Source organism: Mytilus californianus, unplaced genomic scaffold, assembly GCF_021869535.1.
Source record: "Mytilus californianus isolate M0D057914Y unplaced genomic scaffold, xbMytCali1.0.p SCAF_9, whole genome shotgun sequence".
NCBI lineage: Eukaryota > Metazoa > Mollusca > Bivalvia > Mytilida > Mytilidae > Mytilus > Mytilus californianus.
Genome location: NW_026262745.1, coordinates 28,628,373 through 28,653,736, shown reverse-complemented (window position 1 = coordinate 28,653,736; position 25,364 = coordinate 28,628,373). Strand labels below are relative to the sequence as shown.

Genomic DNA, 25,364 nt, shown 5'->3' with positions numbered 1-25,364 from the left:
TGTCAGAGAGATCCATACACTAACACACAAGTTATGTCTGGAAGTTACAAAAATGCTTATTTTTGGCCCCCAATTCCTTAACTGTTGGTACCATAACCCCCAAAATCAATCCCCACCTTCCTTTTGTGGTATTGAACCTTATGGTAAAATTTCATAGAGATCCATTCACTTAAACTAAAGTTAGAGTGCGAAAACCAATGTGTCTTCGGATGACGACGACACCAACATCATACCAATATACAACCGCAAAATTTTTTTGCGGTCATATAAAAATCATTAGCAAGTGGCAGCCATTTTTTGCACACTAAAAAAGATTCAGTATTCATATCCTGTAATACAGACTACAGTGGTTGTTGTTGGTTGAAGTCTCTCATATTTGTTTTCCGTAAATTGAATTGTTATAAATTATGTTAAATTGCTCAATTAAATTGTTCCAATTTTCTTGTCTGGCCTTTTATACCCTATTGTGATAATGGTTTTTCTCATTGTTGAAGGTCTTACAATTACCAATAATTGCATACTTCTACAAACTGGTGAGTAAATTGGTTAACATCTGATTCAATTTAAGACAAAATCTATTCATGAAGTATTTTAATACCATCCCGTTTGTTTCCATATACAAGTGACTTTTTGAATGTATACAACTACTGGGTTTTCTAGCTCATTGATATATATTCCATTTTTTTTTGTTTATTCATACAGATATGCATGTTTTTGTTGTTAATTTATACTTGGCAGTTATGTCTGTAATGTCTGGTTTGTTTCATTGTTATTGTAGTTTGTTCTGTGTAACCTCCATTATATGGTAACATCTTGGACTGATGCACATAATTCTTAATATTCACTATATTTATTTACAAAGCCAGTTTTGTCTTAATATCTATAGTATCTTGTTTTCATCCCCCTGGTAAACGTATCTACCTTAAGCATAGCTTGTTAAAAAAGACTGTTTATCACCATTTTATAAACTTTGTATCCTTAAAGCAATAATATACTATACAGTTGTTTCCTCCTTTTTAAGAATACATGATACATGGGAGTGTTTTGTTTAGGTCTTTCAGATGTATTAACAAACAAGAGGCTCTCAAGAGCCTGAATCGCTCACTTGTAATTTTTTTGAATTAAACTTTCATAAATTTTTGAAAATTAACAAACATGATGAACAAATTAAGAAAAAATGTCTTTAAAGGGTTATAACTCCTTCAGGGATCAATTGACAATTTTGATCATTTGAATTATTTGAAGATCTTTCTTTGCAAAACACTTTTGCTGTTTGTTGTTCATCTTTTTCTCTAACATTCAAGGTAATAACCAGAAACTGCAAAATTTCCTTAAAATTGTCAATTCAGGGGCAATAGCCCCAAAATCAGTTGGATAATTTGTCTAAATATTTCAGGGCATGTAGATCTGTCTACCTAATGAACACTTTCACTCCTGTGAGTTTTGCTATCAATGCTTTAGTTTTTGAGATATCAGCCAAAAACTGCATTTTACCCTATGTTCTATTTTTAGCCACAACGGCCATGTTTTTTGACGAAACACAAAATAAAACTAAAACTACATTTTACCCCCTACATTCTATTTTTAGCTACGGCTGCCATGTTTTTTACTAAACAGTAAATAAAACTAAAATTTTGATACAACATACCCTAAGGATCATTCAGCTTAAGTTTGGCTGGAATTGGTTCAGTAGTTTCAGAGGAGAAGATCTATGAAATAGTTTACACCGGATGGACGACAATGACGACGGACGCTGAGTGATGGCAAAAGCTCACATTTTCTTTTAGGAAAGATGAGCTAAAAAGAGTAAGTAGCAAAATAGGGGTTTTTTTTGGGTTGCTCTCTCATTGATATTTACCCAACATCTTCTATTTATATATAACCCAAATTGAAGACTTCTTTCTTTACTTATGTGTGTCAGAAAGGCTGACAAAAAACAACATTTCTTGAAGAAAAAAAACTAATTTTTGTTTTGGTTTTTGTTGTTTATATTCTGCAGACAGTGATCGTTCATCCTTCAATAAATAAGGTATAACAATAAATATAATGCCAAGCATTCTGATAAAAACTTCCCACTTAACATCTACATCAGGCACAGGAAAATTGTATTTCCCTTTATGTACAATTACTAGCTAAAATGTGCACAATAAAATAACAACTATTGCATAATAAAATGTTTGTCAACAATTTCCAAGACTTGTCATTTCAATGCTTAATTAATAATCATACTATCATGCATGCCAAATTTGCCTCAAATGAACTAGAAATAGGTCTATAATATTTTCTTTTTGGGTTAAACTATTGAACAAATAAACTCTCTGCAAACATTAGCTTAATACTAATCTTGTTATAAAACATCTATTCAAACATCTAATTTTCTTGACTTTTGTAAAAAATCAAAAAATCAAATTATGATAGAAAGTGAAAACTAACATTTCTGGTATATACAATGATTAAATGAATGTCTATACAATCTGTACATGTGTAATGAATTGATGAGCACACTTATTTACACATTAAAGTACACTGAATTTTAAAAAACTATCCATTCAGGGGGGTATGAACACTGAAATATATACAATGTCACATTGTTCAGGACACAGACACAAAGCACTTTCAATGTCATGAAACACTTCAAATTTACGTATTAGTGATATGATCTACTTCCTCTCCATTTTCATATTTTCTCCACATTTCTTTAAATAATTTCTCCATACTGTGAGCATACTGCCTTATGCTAAACAAGGGACTTGCTGTTCTACCCTTCCAAACTTTAGCTCTCATCCTCCTCAAACTGAAAAATAAACAAAATTTATTTATTATAATTACTCATAGTATTTACTGTCAACAAGTAAGTGACATTGAACATGAGTTATCTAAGATTGTTTATGTAGAGTAGAGGGACAATGAATCACTGGTTAACTACCAAAATCACATTAATGCATTAAATATTAATCTGAGATAATGCTGTAGTTCCCAGTATTTGGTATCACCACAGATTGCATTCAAACAAACATCTTTTAAGTATTGATACCTTGCTCTTTCTCTTTCCTCTCTGCATCAAATAAGCTTTGGGTATAAAAGTCCCAATTAGTCAACATTATAAATTATTAAACTACTTACTATTGAGGTTCTGCACCAAGTTTTGTTGCTATTTTGATGTAATCTTCTGTGTTTTTTGCTACTAATTCAGAACATCCTAATGCATGCAGCTGAGATGATGCTACTCTGGAAGCCAGTGTTTCACCTAAATATAATAAAATTTATTAAGCTACTATTAAATCGTTAAAAACATACCCATTGACTATTTTAGAAAGTTTCTACAATATGGTGTCCTGAGTCCAACAATCAATCTCTTATAAGGGCAATACAAATAAGCTTCACTGCTGGAGCAATTATTTATTATAAATGTTTAAATTGTTTGATTTTGCTGTAAATGATCTTTTTTTATAATTTCAAATAACAAGAACTTTATTTCATGCTTAAATCTAAACAAAATAATACGACATTTAAAATAAATGACTGAAGAATAATAGACATACCTGGTAATGTAATCATAGGTGTTCCTGCCCATAATACATCCATGCCTGTTGTATGACCATTACACAATGGTGTATCGAGACATACATCAGCCAACTGACCTCTTCGTACATGCTCCTCCTGAAAATTATAAGATAGTTTTGGAAGGGTATGCAGAAAATCTGTTCTTAAAGGAAAGTCAATACAGTTTCACAATGTATTGTCATTTCTGTAAACAAAACTCTTGCAGGGCAAGTTGAGCTTTTAGGTTCAAATTTGGGATTTTTTTTCAATTCTGATGAATTTTTCAAAGAACTTAACATCAGAAGTAGATGTAACCACACTTATTTGTAGATATTATGTGAACATTGTTGGCCTTTATGAAATTTCAATTGAGTAACAAGCAACAAAAAAAAAGAAAAACATGTAGATGTTAAAATACAGTGACACCATTCATTGATACCTTTAAATTTGTAATTTTTCTGAATCACTTCAAATGCTACACATCAACAAAATTGAAAGAGTAGAAGACTACAATAAACATTTACCTTTGGAGCAACATGGGAGAAAACAATCCTGTCAGCATTCAAACCACTAGCTGTTGCTCTCTTGACAACATTAGCTTCACCAACAGCTGGAAACCGCAATAACCATAATATACTGTCAGGAACATTCTTAAGAATCTCTATCCACATGTCCAGTGTAGCTGGATCTATCTTGTATAACTGGTTAAAGTTACAGTACACAACAGCATCGTCTGGTAAACTGTACTGACTACGAGCACTAATAATGATGTTCTGTGGTATTTCCTCTCCGGTGGCAGCCTTATTGTTTGTTTGGTTTGTTGTAACACCATTCTGGATCACAATATCATTAATCATAGAATGAGACAGTCCTGTCTGGATCATGGTTTGGAGAATAGTTTGTACAGGTAAATCCATGATGTCAAATGTGACCTTGGCAGGTGATCCATCTTCATCATCTGTTGTCTCTCCATGTTCAGCCTCATATACTACTCTCTGTAAATATAGTTATAAAGTCATTACTTTTCTTTGTACAAGTCCGTTTTCTTCTTTTGTAATATCAAGAATTTTACAGCTATGCTCTTCAGAAAATATATGTGAATGCTAAATACCTGATAATAAGAAACAAATGCATAAGTGGTCCTGTTTTCATTCTAATTTCATTGGAATTCATTCTTTTGTTGTTATATAATTATCTTGCAATATGCTTAAAATAACTATAAAATATTATTTCTAAAATATAGCCTTGTACTTGCAACATAAAATATAAGCATTAACTTCTGTGTAAGGTAAGAAGACTGAGGATACTAATTAACTTCTATGTAAGGTAAGAAGACTGAGGATACTAAGAAAGCTTTACCTTAACATCTCCCGTTCTTTTGAGAGGTTCCAGATCTACGCCATTCAATATGATATTGTTATCTGATACTTTGCCATTTGACTCTATAAGTATCTTGTTCTTGATATGAGGGAACATTTGCTGATGATCTCCAATAAAAAATGTATTGTCCATAAAGGCTAACTTCTCAGAATATTGATCTTCTAAATGTATCGGTGATGTCACTTCATCAGTTAAAATATAATCCATAAATGAAGCGCCACTTGTACCTGGATATCCAAGCCACATCACCTGTAATTCAAATGCAAATTAATACTTTGTTTTCATTTATTCTGTTTTGCAAGATCTAATTTATTTTGATATCTACCAATTACAGACTAGGTGCAAGTTTTTTTTCCCAAATCATAACTTTCTACAAAAGACCCATTTTAAAGCATTCAAAAATATTATGAAAATATGTCAACTTGTTTAAAAACAAGAGACAGGTTCAAACGTACATGTATCAATATTACATGTACGTGTGAACCTGTCTCTGTTTCCAAACAATACATCAGATTCTATACATTAATTTTCCATTTATTAATCTTGTGATGTCAGATGTCTTTTTGTGTTGTTGATACGTGTGAACCGGTCTCTGTTTCAGAAAAATACATCAGATTCTATACATTAATTTTCCATTTATTAATCTTGTGATGTCATGTCTTTTTGTGTTTTTGTGCTGCTGTTTCATTGATATATTCCACCTACCTTTAACGTTCAGACCATTATAACTATGTATCCTATATACAAACCTGTATAGGAGCTGCCTTCAGAGCAAATAATTCATTTCTAGCTCCTTTTGTGTAACCATTCATGTTTACAAGAATTTGGATACCATCTGCATATATCCTGTCCGCAGCTTTACCATTACATGGCACCTGAGAAAGAAAAGGATCTCTCATAATACTCCGATGGGTTAGGGTTTAAAACATTAATTCCCCTTTCATGGTTGTCAAATTTACTTTATTGGATATTAAAAGTAAGTTTGCAAAACACATAAGTGCATCCAGCTCAAACATTTTTGTTTTATTTAAAGAATGCTCAGTAAATTAAACCTATTTGTTAAATAGTAAGAAAAGGAGTTGGATGACCCCAATTTTCATTTTTATTTTCTGAAAGCACATCATAAGAACTGTCTTCTCATATTTCATTTTAATATTTAGTTTGCTTTCTATTCACCTGAAAATAGTTTTTCCATGCTTAATCTTTACAAAATCTAACAATTTTGAACAACCTGTAGCTCGAAAAAAAAAAAAGCCCTGTAACCCCTACTTTTTAGTATACATTTTTTATTGAAAGAAGCATGATATAAACTAAATATTAACAAAGTATTTGAAATTCTATAGTCTTTAATTGAGACACCCTCTTCCTCAAGTTATAGGTTTTAGTCAGGATGTTTACCTGTGATAGATCAATGAAATGTTCAGCTTCACTAGCAATCTTGTTTCTGAAGGTTGTTCCATCATCTGGACTTAAGGAGTAACAGAATATCTGCAACAGAGAATTTCATCGACTTGTAATTTGATAATGTACAGTAACCACATATGTATGTATTTAGAATGTTTTGGTAGACAGTCTACATACAACTATGACTTATTAAAGTTATCTAAAAAATTCTTTTATTTTTTCACTATGGCACACAAACTTTAAATATAGCAAATATCACAACCAAATCAACCACTTTGACAAAACTTCAATTTGCAATGCTGTTCTTGTGATCTTTAAATATTCAATTTATTTACTCTCATGTAATCTTGACCTTTCTTTATAAGGGCTGTTCCCTAAAAACATACATGGGACCCAGGGAAGGCACTTCCAAATCTCAACTATGGTTAGATTTTTGCATAGTGGAAATGTGAAATTTTAATTTGCCTCTATATATATATAGGTGGTTTCTCCATTTTTAAAGTGCCTTCCCTGGGTACCATGTATGTTTTAATGGAAAAGCCCTTACCATCAACTCGAGAGAAAAAGAAGAATTTTTACCTCAACTTCCCTCTTGTCGTGCATTCCAGGAATACTTTGCATTAGATGTGATGTCGGATGATTACAGAAATCGGAGCTGATATAGCCAACCTTAAGCCTGCCACTAGGATCTATGTGTGCACTAGGGTGTTCAAATGGAGGTTTATGTAAAACATTTATCTGTAATAAAAATAACATTGAGTAACAACATGTGAATAATTTGTTGAATGTTAAAAATCATTAATACTCAAACGTTGTACTTTGAAACTTTCAATATTGAGCCTTACACATCTCACGAAGAAAATATGATCAAAGTAACAAAATCCTTAGTGAATTAAACTACTGGAATAACATGTTTTGATGAGGATAATAAATTTGAATGCTAAACAATGTTTATATACCTTTTCTAGACAAAGATTAGCATGTCTGGCAGCAATAGCTTTCCTCATTGAATGAGACAGTGGGTATAACATGCTATGATGTGGATGTACTGATGGCAAACGATTTTTCTCTAACTGATCCTGGACAATCTGTACAAGACGTTTCATTCTAGCTGGATAGTCACTCCAATCACACACAATCTATAAAATACAACCAGAAAATATGTCAAATTTATACTTTTAAAAAGGATAGTATTTTTGATGTATTATGCAAATAAAAGTAATTCATCTGAACTTGCATGTATTTCTTTCGATGAATAAGTTTACACGAAGTCGTGTGAAAAGGTCATTTGTTCAGAAATTCATATGGCAATATTTTGCAAAATTCATTTCTGTTCAGTATTTCTATGGTCAAACTGTTTGGATGAGATTGTCTTGAACGATTCTAATGAAGACGAAACTTGACTCATGAAGACAAAACTTGAGTCTAGTGTATCTAAATCGTATAAAGCCTGGCATCTTTGATGAGGATTTTTAATCTAAAGTAACTTACTTGTAAACAATGTGCTAAGTTGCAATAGGCATCAGGAAAGTCTGGCTTCAATTTCAGAGCTGTTCTGTAGGATGATATAGCTTCTGGTATATTTCCTGAATCCTGTAAAATATTTTGTTTAACGACTTATAAAAGAATGCTGAATTTTGATTTACTAGAGTAAATAAAAATGTCAGATGACAGCTTGTATAGTAAGACAGTATGTATATTACTACTACCTTTGATTATAAAATATTTTGCTTTGTAAATTTTAGTTTAACTTCTTGTACATGCAGTTTTAAATAATAACCTCCCCCCCCCCCCCTCCTTTTCAAAAATTTATAGATTGATCGGAATTTTCCTGTTCAGAAACTGATTTTTTTGTTTAAATATCCAGTAAAATAATATATGCCACTCATGACTTTTTAACTACAAAAAAAAAACATGATTGTTATGCTTTCTAAAGATATTTATAAAGATTCCATTTTTCTTTGTTGGTTTTTTTTTTTGCTATTTCCTGATTAAATGAGACTTAAAAGGCTTTTCTAGCTTTCCTTACTTTATGTATGGACGCCAAATTGCTATGAGCATCAGCAAATGCTGGGTTAATCTGTATAGCTCTGGTATAACATTGTAGTGCTCCTTGTATGTCCTGCATCTCCTTCAATGTGTTACCCATGTTAGAATAGGCATCAGCAAATGTCGGGGAAATCCTGCAAAATTCATTTACATTAAAGATCAAGTTATTCATACTAATCATATACTGCTTTTCAGTGAACTGCTTTCTATTTTTACTTCATATATTGTAGAACTTTTGAGAACCTCATATTGAGAAACATACATACATATACAAGTTGCCTTTTAATCAGGTAAAATACAGATTTTAAGCTTTTTTTCTTTCTTTCAAATCAAAACTTAGCAAACTTCTGGTGGATAGTCTCATTGGCAATCATACAACTGGTGGATAGTCTCATTGGCAATCATACAACTGGTGGATAGTCTCATTGGCAATCATTCAACTTTTTTCATACTTCTATATGCCTTACCCCAGGTTGAAAATAATGGCAATAGTTCTTTTATCTTGATTTTTTTATTGATTTCTGTTGTTTACAGAATTAAATGTAGAGGGGGATCTTTGGGCTTGTTTAATTTTGTCTTAAGAGTCAATTTGGAAGTTGCTGTTATCTTATAACATTTTTCTTTTGTTGAAGACAGTATGTTTACATGTAGATGTCATTGGTGTCTTCTTTCTGTTGTTGGGTTGCTGTTTCATTGATGTATACCCCTAATTTCCTTTTGTTCATTTTAATAAATTCAAACGTACCTGATGGCTTCTTTATAATGTAATAATGCTTCATGTAATTTTCCTTGCTGTTGTAGTACGCTGGCTAAATTAGAATGGGCTACAGCAAACTCTGGATAGACCTCTAAAGCCTTCATGTATAACTTGACTGCATCCTCAGTTAAACCCTGTTCTCGTTTGATGTTTGCCAAGTTGTTTAATGAATCTGCATGTGTGGGACATAACTTCAGTGCTGTGTTATAACATTCTTCAGCATCAACAACCTGAAATATATCAATCAGCAAAAAATGTGATCTATTTAATCTAAAGCAATATCTAAAGCAAGAGATAGTGTATGTATTATCCAATTTAACACTGCACCTTGATACTGTCTCTTCATTCCTACAAAAAAAATACGCTTATACCAAACAGATCTGTTCTTAAAATAAATATGAAACTGAGGAACTATTCAGGTCAAAATGTTGATTTTTTAAAGACCATCATGGTATACATTGTAATCATTTTATTTGATGCTTTATCCGATCCTGATAATAACCTATTAAATGTCCACAACCTCTAAAGATGGTTGCTATCTGTAAGTCTAATGAAAAGAGTTTAGAATATTGATTGAAAGAAATATTGTTTCCTTAACCTGCTTCAGAAATTATTGGCAAACTAATAGATATTGTAAAACCCCTGTGCCTAGCTAAAAGGTGGTTAATGATAACATATATCCTTCAATTGGAGAAATTTTTTAAGAGCCTGTGGGAAGATCAGTTACTATAATTAACTAAAGGGTTAGAAATTGTGACAGCCACTGGCAAGAGGGGTTATTCTGGATCTAGGTCAAAATTTTGCTTTTCGAATAAGCTCAAACTCACCTTTCCCTTTTCTTTCAGTGCATTGGCAAGATTACAATAAGCATCAGGGAAGTTTGGCTGTAACTCTATGGCTCTTTTATAGGTATCTATGGCAAGATCTATTAATCTACAAAATTACATATGTTTATTCAAATTACATCTAGCAAAATACAACAAAATTAAGGACTTATGCTTATTTAAAAAGATTTAAATTCATTTCTACTATTTTTCAGTCTTTAATCTCAATTTTACATTCGTTAAATTGATCAATTCTGTAAGGAAGCATCTTGTATCCATTCAACCATACAAGCAGAAATCTTTATGGATATTATATTTCAAAATTGATCTTATAACCTACCCTTGTTCATAATAAACACAAGCAAGATTTCCATGTACAACTGCATGATTTGGACTCAAATTCAATGCCCTCAAGTAGGCAGCTACGGCTCTACAATGGAAATAATTTGGTTATGACATTTATTTAATAGTTACAACTGATATTCTGAATTTAATCAGACTAATAATTATCAGCTTATTCAGACAAAAAATTATTTAAAGAATAAATTAACTATGAATGTTAAATAAATTTATTTACTTTTTTTATGTTATGAAATCTATTTATACAATAGTCTGTCAATAATTGATTTCAGATTTACCTATCAAATATTCTTGCTTCTTTTAACACGTTTCCCAGGTTGATATAAGCATCTAAGAAGTTGGAATCCAATGCTACTGCCTATATATAAATACAACAATAACTTATTAACAACAATTCTGAACATCATAGATTTATATGTAATATGTGTACATCTTGTGAGGAGAATACAAATCTACCACATGTACCAAGTCTAATGGAATGTTGAAATAAGTTATCTGTTCTTAAAAACATTTTCAGACAGTTATTAGGGTTTAGTTGAAATAATCCCTTCCTGAGATTGTAATGTTCCTAGCACCAGATTTTGAAGAAAACAATATTTAACTTTGGAGGACATTATTTGAAAAGAGAAGACACACATCCAGACAATTATCTGAAATATTTGCTTTGGATTACTTGTAGGAAAAGTCATTTTGTTGGTGTCAGACTAAACTGTCTATAATACAATTTGGAGATTAATATTAGCTGGGCTCACCACTAAGTGGGAACCAACAGTTGATAGCTTAACATGTAAAATATATTTTTTAAATCATCTTACCTTCTCAAAATGATGAATTGCTAACCATATTTCACCTTGAGCATTAAACACACATCCTAAATTACTCCAAGCCACAGCAAAGCTTGGTTGTGTCTCTATGGCCTTCAAATAACAAGCCTACAAATTCAGAAAAAAAGTTGTTCAGTATAAAATTAATCCACAAGTATCGCCTTTAATGCCATTTGCCACGCTTTGCTGCGCTCCTACGCATGCGCTGAATGCATCTTGAACTTCTGACAGAGGAACCCTGATGTCTCTGTTATCTGCACTTACCATATTATCAATATAAAAACTTTCAATGAAAGAATCAATTTCATTGTAATATTTATCTGGAATTTTATGTTGATTCTAGCACAAAATCTTGAAACACAAAGTTTCCTCGTCTATGAAACTGTAAGCATAAAATATTATTTCTTCAAATACTTGAGCATAAAAGTGAAAATAAAGGGTAACCAAAATAATACAAACAATAAATCATGATCAGTTAGTAAACCAATCATAAAATTACATCAAGTGATTTGATTCACTTATATGATCAGCATTGAAGAGCAAGGACTTATGCTTAGAATTTCACTTTAAAAATTCAAATGCTAAGAAATATTTTCCAATTGCAGACTTTCAGACAGTATCTTGCAAACAAATATTTTTGATCAACATTTTGCAAATATTCGGAAGGAAAAATATCCAAAATCTAAAACACAAATAGAATAATTGAATATAATTTATATTTCCTGCAAGTCCTGAAAGTCAATTTTAGGTATCTAACAACTGAAAGATATTTCTCTGCTGCGACCGCAAGCGTCTGCAGAAGCGCGTGCTTGAATATGCGCCTCCAAGTCTTCATTATGACCCTTTCAAAATTCCATTGAGAATTGCTAATTTTTCAGTATTCAAACAAGCCAAAGATTGAATTTTGAAGACAGAGAAAAAAATCCATTTTTTTTCCAATTAGAATGAAAAGTCAAGATTTAATAAAACTGTTTGATTATAATTTTTTGTGAATCTTTTTAATAATTCTTTTATACTTACAACACAAAGACCAAATTCCTCACATCTTTTAGAGATAGAATGCCAAAGAAAAAAGTCAAGAGATAGCCAAAACAGTGGTTCGAATGTTTTTTTTTATACAATACCTCTTTTTACCGTGTTGTTTTGTAGTAATTACCATTGAAAGGTCACCCTGAATTCCAAGTGGCTTTTCCTGTTGACTTGTGTTCCATCATGGTATGATTTTGATACCAGCTTTTCTATTATAGAAACGATAAAAAAGATTTTTAATTAGTAAGGTAAAGTAGTATTAGTAATTTCTTTTTTAGTATGTTTCGTGTAATTCATATACACATAATATACAACTATTCATAAAACCTGCATATAACAAATAGCTAGGTTATCAATATCCCAATCCCCATTCCATGGCAGTACTTGTCAAAAAAGATCAATGCACTGAAGCTGAATCAAACTTCAGATGAAACTTATCTGTGTCAATTTACAGTTTATGGAGTTCATATATAAGGGTTAGCTATTTGAAACACACAGAAAAACAACACATGACCGTTAAAGGGAAGAATAAGAAGGCTTTTTCAGATTCAAATAGCAATTAAATATTTCTTTCAAAGATCAATACTCTTGCATAATAAAAGTTTTGCAGAATAAAAATGAAGAACTTTTTCACATCAAAATCAGAAATTACAAATAAAAAGAATGTTTAATTTCCTGAAATAGGTAAATAGACCACTCACTAAAGGGTCAAGTTTTGAAACTTTCAACACAAATGGTATATTGTACAAAAGTATTGAAATTTATAGTCTCTTTCTTTCTGTAATGTTGTAATTCTCTAAAAAGACAGGATGACAAAGTCTTGAAAGTTTCTTTTCACAAGTTCTTCCTGTTCAAATGAAAAGGCATAAGTTTGAAGCTTTTTTTTATCACAACAGTATCCCAAAATAATCATCATGCACTTAAAAAAAAAGAGAGTCATTTTGTGAAAAGATAATTTCTGAAGGCTGATTTGTCATCCTGTCTGTGCATTCTGAAAATACTGCATTTATCACACAAATGACCTTGAAAGACAGACTACATGCAAATTCATACTATATGATGGTAATATTTTTTTTCAATATTAACCCCCCCGTTTTAGGTCGTCCTTTTTACACTGCATATCAAAGTGAAACACAACCCATCTTTTAATGATTCTGCATCTATGCTGTCTTTTAAGGGAAGTACAAAACCATGAAATATCTGAACAGAAGCCTTTTTATCCTTCTTATTCTCATAATGCTGAGATTAACAACTAAAATATATTTCATACACTTAAGGGAAAATGTTTATCTTTACCCAACTTGTTTGCTACATTTATAAGATCTCCTACCTTAGCTTCATCCAGTCTTCCTAATGCCTTTAGCAGATTTCCTAGGTCACTTCTCACACAATATAAATCCTGTAAAAACACAAGTTCAAATGTATACTTAGGCCGCAATTAAAAATATCTTTGTTTCCCCTTACCCTACCCACCATTTTGGAAGTGGGTAGGTAGGTAGGCTTTTTTTTTTTTTTTTTTTTAGAGAAAATCCCTTGAATATATCTAACATACAGGAAAACACAGAAAAACAACAAATTGAACTTTATTGATACTAAAACAACATACTGTATAACGTATTATGCATGACTAGAAGACCTTACAATTTCAGACTAGAAAATGTTTGTAAATATCAATGTCTTTGTGACTTAGAGTAGACCACATATAAATTGAGATACGGTTCTATATCTTTCTTATAGTTTTATTAATTCAATTGAAAATATAAAACCCCAATGAGACTGCTACCTAGTAACATTCGATGCAAAAAATATGTACACTTGATTTTCATTTAAGGAAATACTAGAAGCCACAAACCGTGATCCAAGCGAGTATGACTACGCCTATTAAGGCTTATTCTAGAAAACTATGAATTTATTTTTAACAATAAACTTTACCATGAAACCAATGGCGTGCCTATGTGCGGATCAGCATTCGCTGAGTTAGCAGACCTTACAATGTTTGTTAATTCTTGAACACATTTTACAACTCTTTCAACACAGAGAAACAAAATGATAATGATAGTTGAAGTTCACCTACAAATTTTCCTTTAATGAAACAATATTCTTAGACACTGTCATAATTATACAAAGGAGAAAGATTCTTTAACGAAGGCATAGTATGATACAAGACATTAAAACCAATATCAAACCAACTGAAACATATCAATATCTGCACAGACACTGCTCACACCCAAAAAGTGTTTTCATTGAAAGGATTTATCAAGGGTGAAGTATTGAGGTATCTCAGAAACACAAGCAGCAAAACTGATCTTAAAAAAACAGTAAGAAGCTCAAACGAGGATATCAAATATCTGAAATCAATGATTTTTTTTTATCAAACACAAAATACAGAGAGGGAAACCTTGCTAACACATCGCCCAGCGAAACGGGAGCAACCGCTTGTAATGTTAACAAAATTCAACCCATCTATACAGAAACTAAAAATATAATAATGAAACACTGGCATCTTATTTCACAAAACCCGGAATGTGTGACCATATTTAATCATCAGCCCATAATAGCTTATAAAAGACATAAGAACTTACAAGAACTTTTATCAAAGCATTAGCTGGTATAGTCATCTCGACTTTTCACAACACAATATGATGCTGAGCTCGAAAAAAATCAACTACTATTTTATCCAAAGACAACTAGTGTATGGTCCAATATCACATACGAAATGAAACAAAATAGCATAAATAGCACGCCAATATACAACTTATTGAGTCAACCACTGATAAAGGCGAACTCAGGGATTTACCACAAACACGACAGAAACACCGGGCCTAACATCTTAAGCTCAAGGGTGAGCTCGGATGCGCAATCGTAACTACTCGGCCATTCTCGCTACGCATTTTGTTATTGGAGGCGTAGCTAGAATGGAATAGTAGTTAAGATTGCTTGGGTGCATTTATTTAAAACATTATTCCATTCCAATTTCAGTATCCTTGCATACGTTGTTTACCCTTTGCTGCAAACACACGGGCGACAATGATTTCGCGGAATGTTGAAAATACGGACAATTCAAGGAAACGAAATTAAAAAACGAACTTTTGAGCGAAACGAAAAAAAAAACAACAACGCGATTTTCGAAAAAAATTATTTCAGTCGGCGGATTTTTAGAGGGTCGGTCGGGTAAGGGGAAACAAACTTAATTTTAATTTTGGCCTTATAATTAAATCATTTGCATTCAAAACAACATCTAGTTGGTTTCATCCCTTTCATGGTTCACTTACTTCCCTGTCAAGTCTTCTCAACCCTAAATTTTGCTGTATTATTGACAATTACCCACACCTCCTTACGCTCATTAATAAACAATATACAGTAGTTGAACCAGTAGGAGATATTTGTTAATTGAGAAACTTTTGCATGATAACTCTCCACAAAATTTCATCAGACATGATATTATTACAATTTTCCTCCAGACTTTATAATCGATGATAATTCCCAGTCTATTACTGCTTTGGGGGATAAGGAGACGCTTCTGTTGGCTTTTATTGCTTTCATTTGTTTTTAGTTACAGAAACAGACAGTCCCAGGCAACCTATTATACTTTTTACAACCATATCAAAAATTAAAAGCTTATACATTTGCGGATATAAATTGTTTCTTGATTTACATCAAGCAGATTAATCATACATACTGGGTTATATTGTAATGCTGTGACATAAGCTTGTACTGCCTGTTCCAAGTCTCCAGCTGCTACCAGGGCTGCTGCCAAGTTAATATATCCATCTATAAAATCTGGCTTCAGTCTTACAGCATGTCTGTAGTTCTCTAATGCTTCCTGAAGTTGTCCTCTCTCTTTGTAAACATTGCCAAGATTAGAGTATGCCTCTGCTAACATTGGGTTTTGTTTAATGGCAAGCTGACTGAAGTAAGCGGATCTGAAATGTGTATTTAAAAATCAAAATGTCTGACACAAGTGTTGCAGTGAATGTAATATACAAGTAAATTTTACAATTATACAAGAAATTTTTAATTTGCACAGAAGTTGGAAACTATTCAGACAGTGGTGAACACTTTCCAGTCACTGCCAAAATGAAAAACAGTCAAACACAGATTTTGAGTCCTTGTCATTTTACAGCGCAATGAATTTCCTTGGATTGTCCTCTAATTTTGATGACACTAAACAATTGAATACTTATGAACTTGTTTGAACTTTTATGATTCTAATACCACATGTACTAGTTTTGTTCTGAACTAACCTGTCCAGTCTTCTACACTGGAAATGTGTAGAACTAAGTAACAACAGGACTCCAGTGTTATCTGGTTCTTGTCTCCATAACTGCATGCACAGCTGTTCTGCATTCTCATAATTACCTGCCTGATATTCCCGGTGAGCTAATTCCGCTAAACCTGAACAAAAATAAATGATTAAATTAATAATTTTATATATCAGAGATGAAGTGAAGAAAAATCGGCTGCTTAACATCCAGTGGCAAATATTTCATGCATGTTCAGGATGATAAAAGGTGCTGAATAAATAATCTTGAACTTGGCAACCATCATATTGCAATTGGTCCAAGGACACAGTTATCGTCCTTTGGTTTTCGTTGTCTACAAATATAGTCCCTAGTGTGAACAGTGTATAACTTGCATTTTTTTTTTGATACACTTTCCCAATTTATTTCTTGATATTTTATGCATGAAATATTAAGTAAGGGGATGAAATTACATGTTAAAAAAATTTGGGTGCTGAATCTTTATGTTAAGTAGTGATTTGGTCCAGTTAAAAAAGGTCAAAAATTAGAATGTCGGAAGCTGTCAAACTGAATTTTAGCCCCCCTTAACACAGAATTGTCAATATTTTGAGTTAGAGCTGGTAGAAGTTTCTATAATTTTGATATTATTTGTATCAATAGTAGTACACTACACTGTAAAAATCTTTTTGAGATAGAGCAGGTGCGATTTTTTTAATTTGAATTTATTGTCTAAAAGAAATGCACTACGAAATAACTGTGTTCTCGGGCCTAAGAGATGAATTCCGTAAATGTAGATTCTGTACTTTGGCAACTTTCCTGAATGGTTTTCTGGTTTCAATTTGTCAAACTCAATAAAAGTAAAGGATTTACATCTTTGTTTGACAGAAATTCTGTTAAAATGTCCCATTTTGGCATTATACGGCTAAAATAAGCATTTTAAAGCCGTTTCCATTTTATGCCTAAGAGCCATGCTGACTTTCTATCTGACAGCTTTTTATGTTCCTGATATTTGTGTTTCTATGCTTAAATCAAATTTAATTAACCATTTGTGAACTCGGAATCTAGAGAAAAGTAGATTATCACAGAAAAAATGTGCAGAATATTTGTATTTATGTCCCTGGTTAAACGGCCTGTTTGATGTATGTGAAATGTGAAGAGCTTTGTACATAAAATCTGTAGTCCGTCACAAATATTTCACTAAATCTGTAAAAAAAACACTTTACAATGATCAGTACACCCTATTCATTTCATATGCTACCATAATTTTCTTCTTTAGGATAGTAAGTGGTTCAAATATATGCCAAATGAGACTAAAACTACATGCAAGCTTTCCATTGAAAAGTGAAAAACTGGTCATCAGACCATACTGTCTGCAAAAAAAAGTTGAATTCAAGAGTCCTTTTGCAATTAGACTTCTTGTATCATGACATCTTAGCATAGAAATGAGCAAAAAGTAACAAATTTCACTTCCTTATAGCCTCTGTGTGCATTTTTATATGTAAATATGGGCTACGGCCTAAATCGACTCTAAATAATTCTCAGTCTTACATGGCCTAAGACCATTTCATACTCATGTAGTATGCTTTTTGTAACTTTTCTTTACATTTAAAGTACATTTAATATATATGGAAGAATAATGTATGGTTAAAAACCTTCAAAAACTTCAAATTGGTTGAAAAAAATGCGTGTTTATGTAAGGCTTCCCTTAATTCGAAAATCTCTATTTTCAGGCACAGGCTCATATAAATTTGACTTTTGAATAACTGTAATAAATCTGATAAATCAAATGAGTGTTCCGTTGCTTTTAATACTTATTATATTAAATTCAAGAGTATTTAAAAAGCAAATTTTTGCAATATTTAAATTTTTTAGGCCAAAATCTTGACAGTTGAAAATATTTGATTTAAACAACAAAAATAAACATCCAAATTTCAATATTAAAATGGCCCTAGTTTCTATAATATATAGCCTATGTCCATGAAACTTGGCCAACTATCTTAAAATTGCCTAAGCTTAGGTCATGCAAAGTTTTATTAAAATTTGTCAAGTCTTTCTATCCTATTAGGTCCAAGGACACAGTTATCGTCCTTTGGTTTTCGTTGTCTACAAATATAGTCCCTAGTGTGAACAGTGTATAACTTGCATTTTTTTTTTTGATACACTTTCCCAATTTATTTCTTGATATTTTATGCATGAAATATTAAGTAAGGGGATGAAATTACATGTTAAAAAAATTTGGGTGCTGAATCTTTATGTTAAGTAGTGATTTGGTCCAGTTAAAAAAGGTCAAAAATTAGAATGTCGGAAGCTGTCAAACTGAATTTTAGCCCCCCTTAACACAGAATTGTCAATATTTTGAGTTAGAGCTGGTAGAAGTTTCTATAATTTTGATATTATTTGTATCAATAGTAGTACACTACACTGTAAAAATCTTTTTGAGATAGAGCAGGTGCGATTTTTTTAATTTGAATTTATTGTCTAAAAGAAATGCACTACGAAATAACTGTGTTCTCGGGCCAATTGGTTACAGGTATATAAAATAGTTTAGCCAAAAAGGTGGATTTTACTAACTTAAGAGGAAGTAGGGCTTTACTAAACTAACCTTTATTATAACATAACCCTATAAACCTAGCTCTAAAATACAGGGTACCCTAAAGTAAATCGGTGTGCTGCAACACCACTGTCCCAGGTTAGGGGGAGGGTTTGAGCGCTCACAAACATGTTCACCCCCGCCACATTCTTTACATGCCTGTTCCGAGTCAGGAGCCTGTAGTTCAGTGGTTGGTTCATGTCCAGCATATTTGTTTTACGAAAAATGTTTTGTTATAAATTAGGCCATTAGTTTTCTCAATTGAATTGGTTCATATTTTTCATGTCTGGGCCTTTTAAAGCCGACAATACAGTGTGGGTTTTTCTCTTTGTTGAAGGCTGTATGATTGCCTATAATTGCTTACATCCACTTCATTTTAACTTTGGTTACAGGTACCAGTCTTTTACATACATTTGTGATAACTTGATTTTGATGAATTCCAGTCTGAATGTCCGGTGTTGTTTTTTTGTGGATTTTTCTAAAAACCCTACATTTTCCCCAATTTTGGGAGCAAAATTCCCAAACGATCTCAAAATTCATTTTCATCTTTATTATTCATGACAGCGATGTTTATTTTGTTCAACCGTTAGCTTTATGCCGAAAATCACCAACAAGTAATGTGTAAATCCGAGTAAAAACATATCTGACTGCTAAAAACAACAATGGCTGCCATCAACCGAAAAAATAGACAATACCGGATCAGATTCCGGAAACGGATAAGGCCAATTCCTGGTTTGCCGACCAAATACAATAAATAAATTTTAAAAAGTCCAAGCAGGTTCACAAAATACAGCTATGAAATATAAACACTAGAATTGAAAACCAATAGATATATGAAAAAGAAAGAAGATACAGGAAATATTTTTTACAGAAACTCTAAATTATTTTTAGTTCACAAATAATTTTCATGTCAAAATCCAATGAAATGTCACATTACTTTTCTTTAACACTGAAATGCTTTCAAGCAATTGTGCACAACTTTCATCAAAATATACTCTTGTCACATGATTTTGTTTTTGTGCATTTGAAAGGAGTAGGGCACAACAAGTCATAAGTTTGTTGTATTTCGTTGGATAATATAAAATTAGATGTACACATGTAATAAAAAAATTGGTCTGGTAAACAAATGGTAAAGCCAGGTTGTTTACCAGACCGAATGTCCTGTAAAAATAAAATTCTTTTGTGTAGTCTGGTTTACAAACATCCAAGCAAACATAGCAAGTCGATCAAATGTTTGCTTTGCATGCTTTTATAGAAAAGCTGTAAATATTAGAAAAATGTATTTCTTTGGTAAAGAACAGTGCATTCGGTTTGGAAGTACATATATGCCTTAAGAAAGTTAAAATAGAAATGGAGAATATGTCAAAGAGACAACACCTGACCAAAGGGCAGACAACAGCCGAAGGCCACCAATGGGTCTTCAACGCAGCGAGAAAATCCCGCACCCGGAGGTGGTCCTCAGCTGGCCCCTAAATAAAATTGTGTACTAGTTCAGTGAAAACATATCTTAAGGGGGGATTAGCTATCAAATTCATAAACAGTAAGTATATAAATTTGATTTTATCACTGATTGATAATTAGTGGGTTACTTAACGTCCAGTGGCAAATATTTCATCCATGTTCAGGTACATATTTTAGCTGAATGCTTAGCGATTCTGATCAATACAAGTCTGTATGTCTATCTTGATAAAAGATAAACCTTGTCAGCACAAAATAATGTGTAAAACAGCACCTTTGATTTGCCACGCACAACGACCAAATAACCAAAAAGGGGGAGAGGTAACTTTTATGCTGTAATTGTTTATTTTTTGCATACAATACTGTGACAACCCACCATTTTTTATATGCATGTAATTGGTATGTGTATAAAATTATGCTTTCAAAGTACCTGTGACATCAGAAACGGTAAACGTTGCCATTGTGGCAATTTCCTTCATCCTGACAAAAAATGGCGATCGTCTTTGTCCGTTGACGTCCTGATAAAAGATTTATATGGTCTGGTGATTATTCGAACACTGTATATTATTCACTGAAAGTCAATATGTGTAAATTCCTTTCTCAGTCATCAAATTTTCTGAATAATAATAGTGACCACTATATATGAAGTATAAACTTGGTCCTCGTCAGCTCAAACTGGAAATTTTTTATCCGATGACGTCAATGCCTCGCTAGCACGAAGTCAAGGTCATTTGATCACATACCTGAAATCGCCCATTTGATTGGCCGTTATGTTTTTTGAGGCTACCAAGGGTGAAGAAAAATATTCCACAAATACGGTTTATAGTTCCCAATGTTAAAATTATCTATTTATTATTACAAAGATTTATTTTCCTACGTAAAAACGTGTCCATGTCATTTTACTAGGAACTGGAATTCACTGTCATTAAAAAATTCATACGTGGCCGTACAAATACAAATATTATTACATAATTGCCAAAATCGTTTAAAACACCTGCGCATTTCTTTATATAGTGCGAATAACCTTGGAAATGGGGTAAAGCGGGATATCAACAGTTCGAACATTACAAACAGCCTTTACCATCTTTTTAGGCAAGTATTGGGTAAAGGCACAAAAATTTTACAGAAGAAATAGCAAAACGGCGAAAATGTGTACAAGGCGAATATGCGCCACCCACTCTATATACTGGCAGAGACTATTATAACACATGTGTTATGTCTCAGATACTGCATGGTGAATAAAAACAATATGGATTCCACTTGGAATTAACACAAAAAAATCATCTAATAATAAAAATAATAATTAAAAACCAATTGTTCAGAGAACAATTGAAGGTCTTTCCACCCGAAACGATATATTTTGATGTGAAAAATATTAAAACTCGGTTAGAAATGTAATTTTCAGCGCCAAATGATAGCTTATTATACGCTGAATTTAAAAATATATGGTTTCTATACATTTTTGTTTGAAATAAGGGAGATAATTTGTTACTTCCGGTTTGAAAAAGGCCGTTTCCGGTATCATTTATAGTTTACTTGACACTGATTCCAAAAATAAATGGTTCTATGTACTTTTACATTAAATATGGACAAGAAATAGCTACTTCCGGTTTACAAAAGGTCATTTCCTGTTGATTTTTTCAAGGTCATATGGCTTGCAACTTAAAGCACAAAGTACCATATCTTTATCAGGCATACATTAAAAGTTAAAGCAAAGGTCAAAATCTAGAATGTCAAATCAAACTTTGACCTTAACCCCAATTTCAAGGTCATGAAACAAGGGCCTCAAATCAAAACACTCTAGGTCTCTACTATATATTGTTAATGAGTTATATTACCATACAGCTAATATTAGATATAAAAGGGGCGAAAACTCCCATTAAATGTCTACGTACCCTTTCAACTAAAATTTACGTGTTACGACATGTCGCAACTAACAATTCTGTAAAAATATTTTGTCGATATCTTTTATAATCTCAGAAAATAAGTGATAACAAGCCAAAATCAAAATTTAGAATATGACCTTGACCTTTGACCTTGACCTTATTTTCTTTTTTTTTGACCGAGGACCTCAAATCAAAAGACCTCAGGTCTCTATACGTTATGGTTTTTCAGTTACAAATGCACATCACTTATATCAAATGCATAAGGGGAAATAACTCTCATATGGAGTCTCCGGATAGCTTCGGTCAAAATTAATCAAATCATCCTGAGGATATAACGAGCAATTTGGTAAAATAAATTAGTCGGTTTCTTAGGCGGTTGCGACATATAAGTAATAACAAGAAAAACAGTGTTCGGGGAGGTAACTCTTACATTGAAAAGTTTTTGGTTACACGGTGTCAGTTTCAAAAGCGTATTAACTGTTCGATATCATATACCATATGTCTAAGCGACATCTTGCGAAACAAAAAAACAGCGAAGGAAAAAAAATTAGGCGGAAGAAAAAAAATAATAATAATAATCAGAAGAAAACCAATAGGTCTTTCCACGGAAAAGTGGAAAGACCTAATAAAGGGAACAGCTCTTCAGTCAGTTATTCATTAGTGCATCTCTTTTTTTTCACAGTTGTTTTAAAAGTTTCTCCGAATTATATGAACAATGTCTGTGTCTTCATTGCTTAAAAGTCAAATTAATTCAGTGATTTTTTCAGAAAGTTTACTCAAATTCTTGTTATTATTATTTAATTGATCAAAGTATGGTTTGTGTACTGTTGTTAGGCATGGGCATTGAATTAAAAAATGGATTTCATCTTCAACAGAATTTTTACATAAAATACATTTTCTTTCACTAGTCTATCTAAGATACAAGTAAAATGTTTGATGGATTGAAACCAGCAACGTACAGCCCTTATAATTATATGTTAGATTCTCAAAACCCACAAGTACTATTAAAAAAGATCCTCCCATAATATCAAGTTTTGCTTCCATCCAAACTTACTGAAGAATTATGCAGTGGCGGATTTACCGGGGGCACGGGGGGCACGTGCCCCCTAGTCCAGGTCACTAAAAAAAATTCTAATATAATATTATTTCTACTGAATCTGCTTATCTAGTGCTTGATTTGACTTTTTAAACTAGCCGTTAATAAACCCCAGCTTTAACATGCGTGATTTACGACAACTTGTCGGTGGCTGGGTAAATATTGACACCTATGCGTAATGTGTCTTTGCAAAAGCTTTTATGTAAATTACATATGGTAATATTCTTTACAAAGCACAAAAATGTCGGCATTCACCTCAAAAGCTAATCAAACCTTTAAACAGACTTATTCGGAAGGGATATATATATAGTTACGATACTGTTGTCAGGTCATTATATAAGGATTGCATATTTTGGTATTAATAGTATTGATTCACTCATAGGGTCTTTGCATCGGAAATAAACACATTTATTCTAAAACCAGTTGTTGGCATGATACGGGTTATGTTCTTCTCATATATTTTATGATGGTATGATACTAAACCCCTAACGGGAGGGATTATACTTGATTTTCATATGATGAAGACATAATCTTTCAATCAGTTTAATTGAGGTCTGGAGCTGGCATGTCAGTAACTGCTAGTAGTCCTTTGTTAATTTATGTATCATTGTCATTTTGCTTAGTTTCTTTTGTTACCTATTCTGACATCGGACTCGGGCTTCTTTTAAACTGAGTTTTAAAGTGCGTATTGCTATGTGTTTCTTTATTCTACATTGCGGCTAGAGGTATACGGGGGAGGGTTGAGATCTCACAAAACATGTTTAACCCCGCCACATTTTTGCGCCTGTCCCAAGTCAGGAGCCTCTGGCCTTCGTTAGTCTTGTATGTTTTTTAATTTTAGTTCATTTATATGTTTTGGAGTTTAGTATGACGTCCATTTTCACTGAACTAGTACACATTTTGATTAAGGGGCCAGCTGAGGACCACCTCCGGGTGCGGGATTTTCTCGCTGCTTTGAAGACCCATTGGGTTGTTATCTGCTCTTTGGTCGGGTTGTTGTCTCTTTGACATATTCCCCATTTCCATTCTCAATTTTATGTACATAATGATTGCCGGAATAGTACGAATATTTTTATTGTTTTTTAATACAATATTACAGATTAAGATCGATTAACAGGTGAAATGTTCTGATCAGGAAAGACATTACGAACTAAAATCTGTGTTTTAAAGAATAGGTACAGACAGATGTTTAGTGTCAACAGAAACATACAATAGTATATGTCTCTGGTGTCAAGAATGTTGGTATCGATATATGGGATATGTCTTCATAACAAAATACTCACACTACCATTTCTTCAACAACAAACTATTTTTTCAATATCATATATACAAGAAAAAGATTTTTTTAAAACTGAATGTCGTATTTCTTTTCCCTCTTATTTTCAAAGGAAACCAACAATTTGTTTACCCCCCCCCCCCCCCCCCCCCCCCTTTTTCCAGAAAAAAAATGAATAGGCATTGTCTATTATATAATCATTAATAAAATGCTATTGTATTTTTAAGACCTATTTATAACATAATCTGGGACTAATACTATTACTGAGTTACATAGTGTGCTAGTGACCTAATACGGTATATATGGGGTCAGTAAATTCCATATGGGGAGAGAGCGAAGCTCGAATCCCCATATGGAATTTACTGACCCCATATATACCGTATTACGACACTAGCACACTATGTAACGAATTTATCTTACCGACTATCTTAACGTGTCATATTTAGACTAGTGACCTATCAAAATGAGCAGGTCTTCAATACCGTTAGCATTAAGAAACTACTTCCATTGATCATACAAAAACAGATGCCAACAATAACAACTTGTTAGCTTTAAATGTGTTTTATGAATTTATTTCAATCTTCATCAATTACTTCGTCTGTTGAAACCTTTAAGATTTTTTCTCAGTACCGTTTTGTTTTTATAAA

At 32.5% G+C, this 25,364-nt stretch overlaps 1 protein-coding gene across 3 annotated transcripts; it reads right to left on the bottom strand.

Annotated features, from left to right (window-relative positions):
- Positions 1-1,964: 1,964 nt before the first annotated feature.
- LOC127714086 (UDP-N-acetylglucosamine--peptide N-acetylglucosaminyltransferase 110 kDa subunit-like) lies at positions 1,965-21,180 on the bottom strand. Of its 3 annotated transcripts, XM_052220039.1 has the most exons (20): positions 20,890-21,180; positions 16,415-16,565; positions 15,850-16,093; positions 13,501-13,569; positions 11,133-11,249; positions 10,596-10,675; positions 10,298-10,387; positions 9,961-10,066; positions 9,122-9,363; positions 8,357-8,510; positions 7,819-7,920; positions 7,287-7,466; positions 6,907-7,065; positions 6,322-6,411; positions 5,673-5,798; positions 4,903-5,172; positions 4,068-4,538; positions 3,543-3,660; positions 3,124-3,247; positions 1,965-2,794 (listed from the first exon to the last, which is right to left on the bottom strand). In XM_052220039.1, exons 1-20 carry the CDS (start codon positions 20,936-20,938, stop codon positions 2,641-2,643), a joined length of 3,096 nt encoding a protein of 1,031 aa, XP_052075999.1. In that variant the 5' UTR covers positions 20,939-21,180; the 3' UTR covers positions 1,965-2,640. The 3 variants fall into 3 exon arrangements, with proteins under 3 accessions (XP_052075999.1, XP_052076001.1, XP_052076000.1); XM_052220041.1 differs by lacking the exons at positions 16,415-16,565; positions 20,890-21,180 and adding an exon at positions 12,298-12,379 and having other exon boundaries at positions 15,850-15,920; XM_052220040.1 differs by lacking the exons at positions 16,415-16,565; positions 20,890-21,180 and having other exon boundaries at positions 12,298-13,569; positions 15,850-15,929.
- Between the last annotated feature and the right edge of the window lie 4,184 nt (positions 21,181-25,364).

Bases quoted from the DNA above. Each gene is read 5' to 3' on its own strand.
- LOC127714086 (XM_052220039.1), bottom strand. From the start codon at position 20,938: ATGAAGGAAATTGCCACAATGGCAACGTTTACCGTTTCTGATGTCACA. The intron at 8,511-9,121 runs GTACGTTTGAAT...TGAATTTTGCAG, and splicing joins CATTATAAAGAAGCCATCAG to GATTTCCCCGACATTTGCTG. The intron at 3,661-4,067 runs GTAAATGTTTAT...TATAATTTTCAG, and splicing joins TCTCCCATGTTGCTCCAAAG to GAGGAGCATGTACGAAGAGG.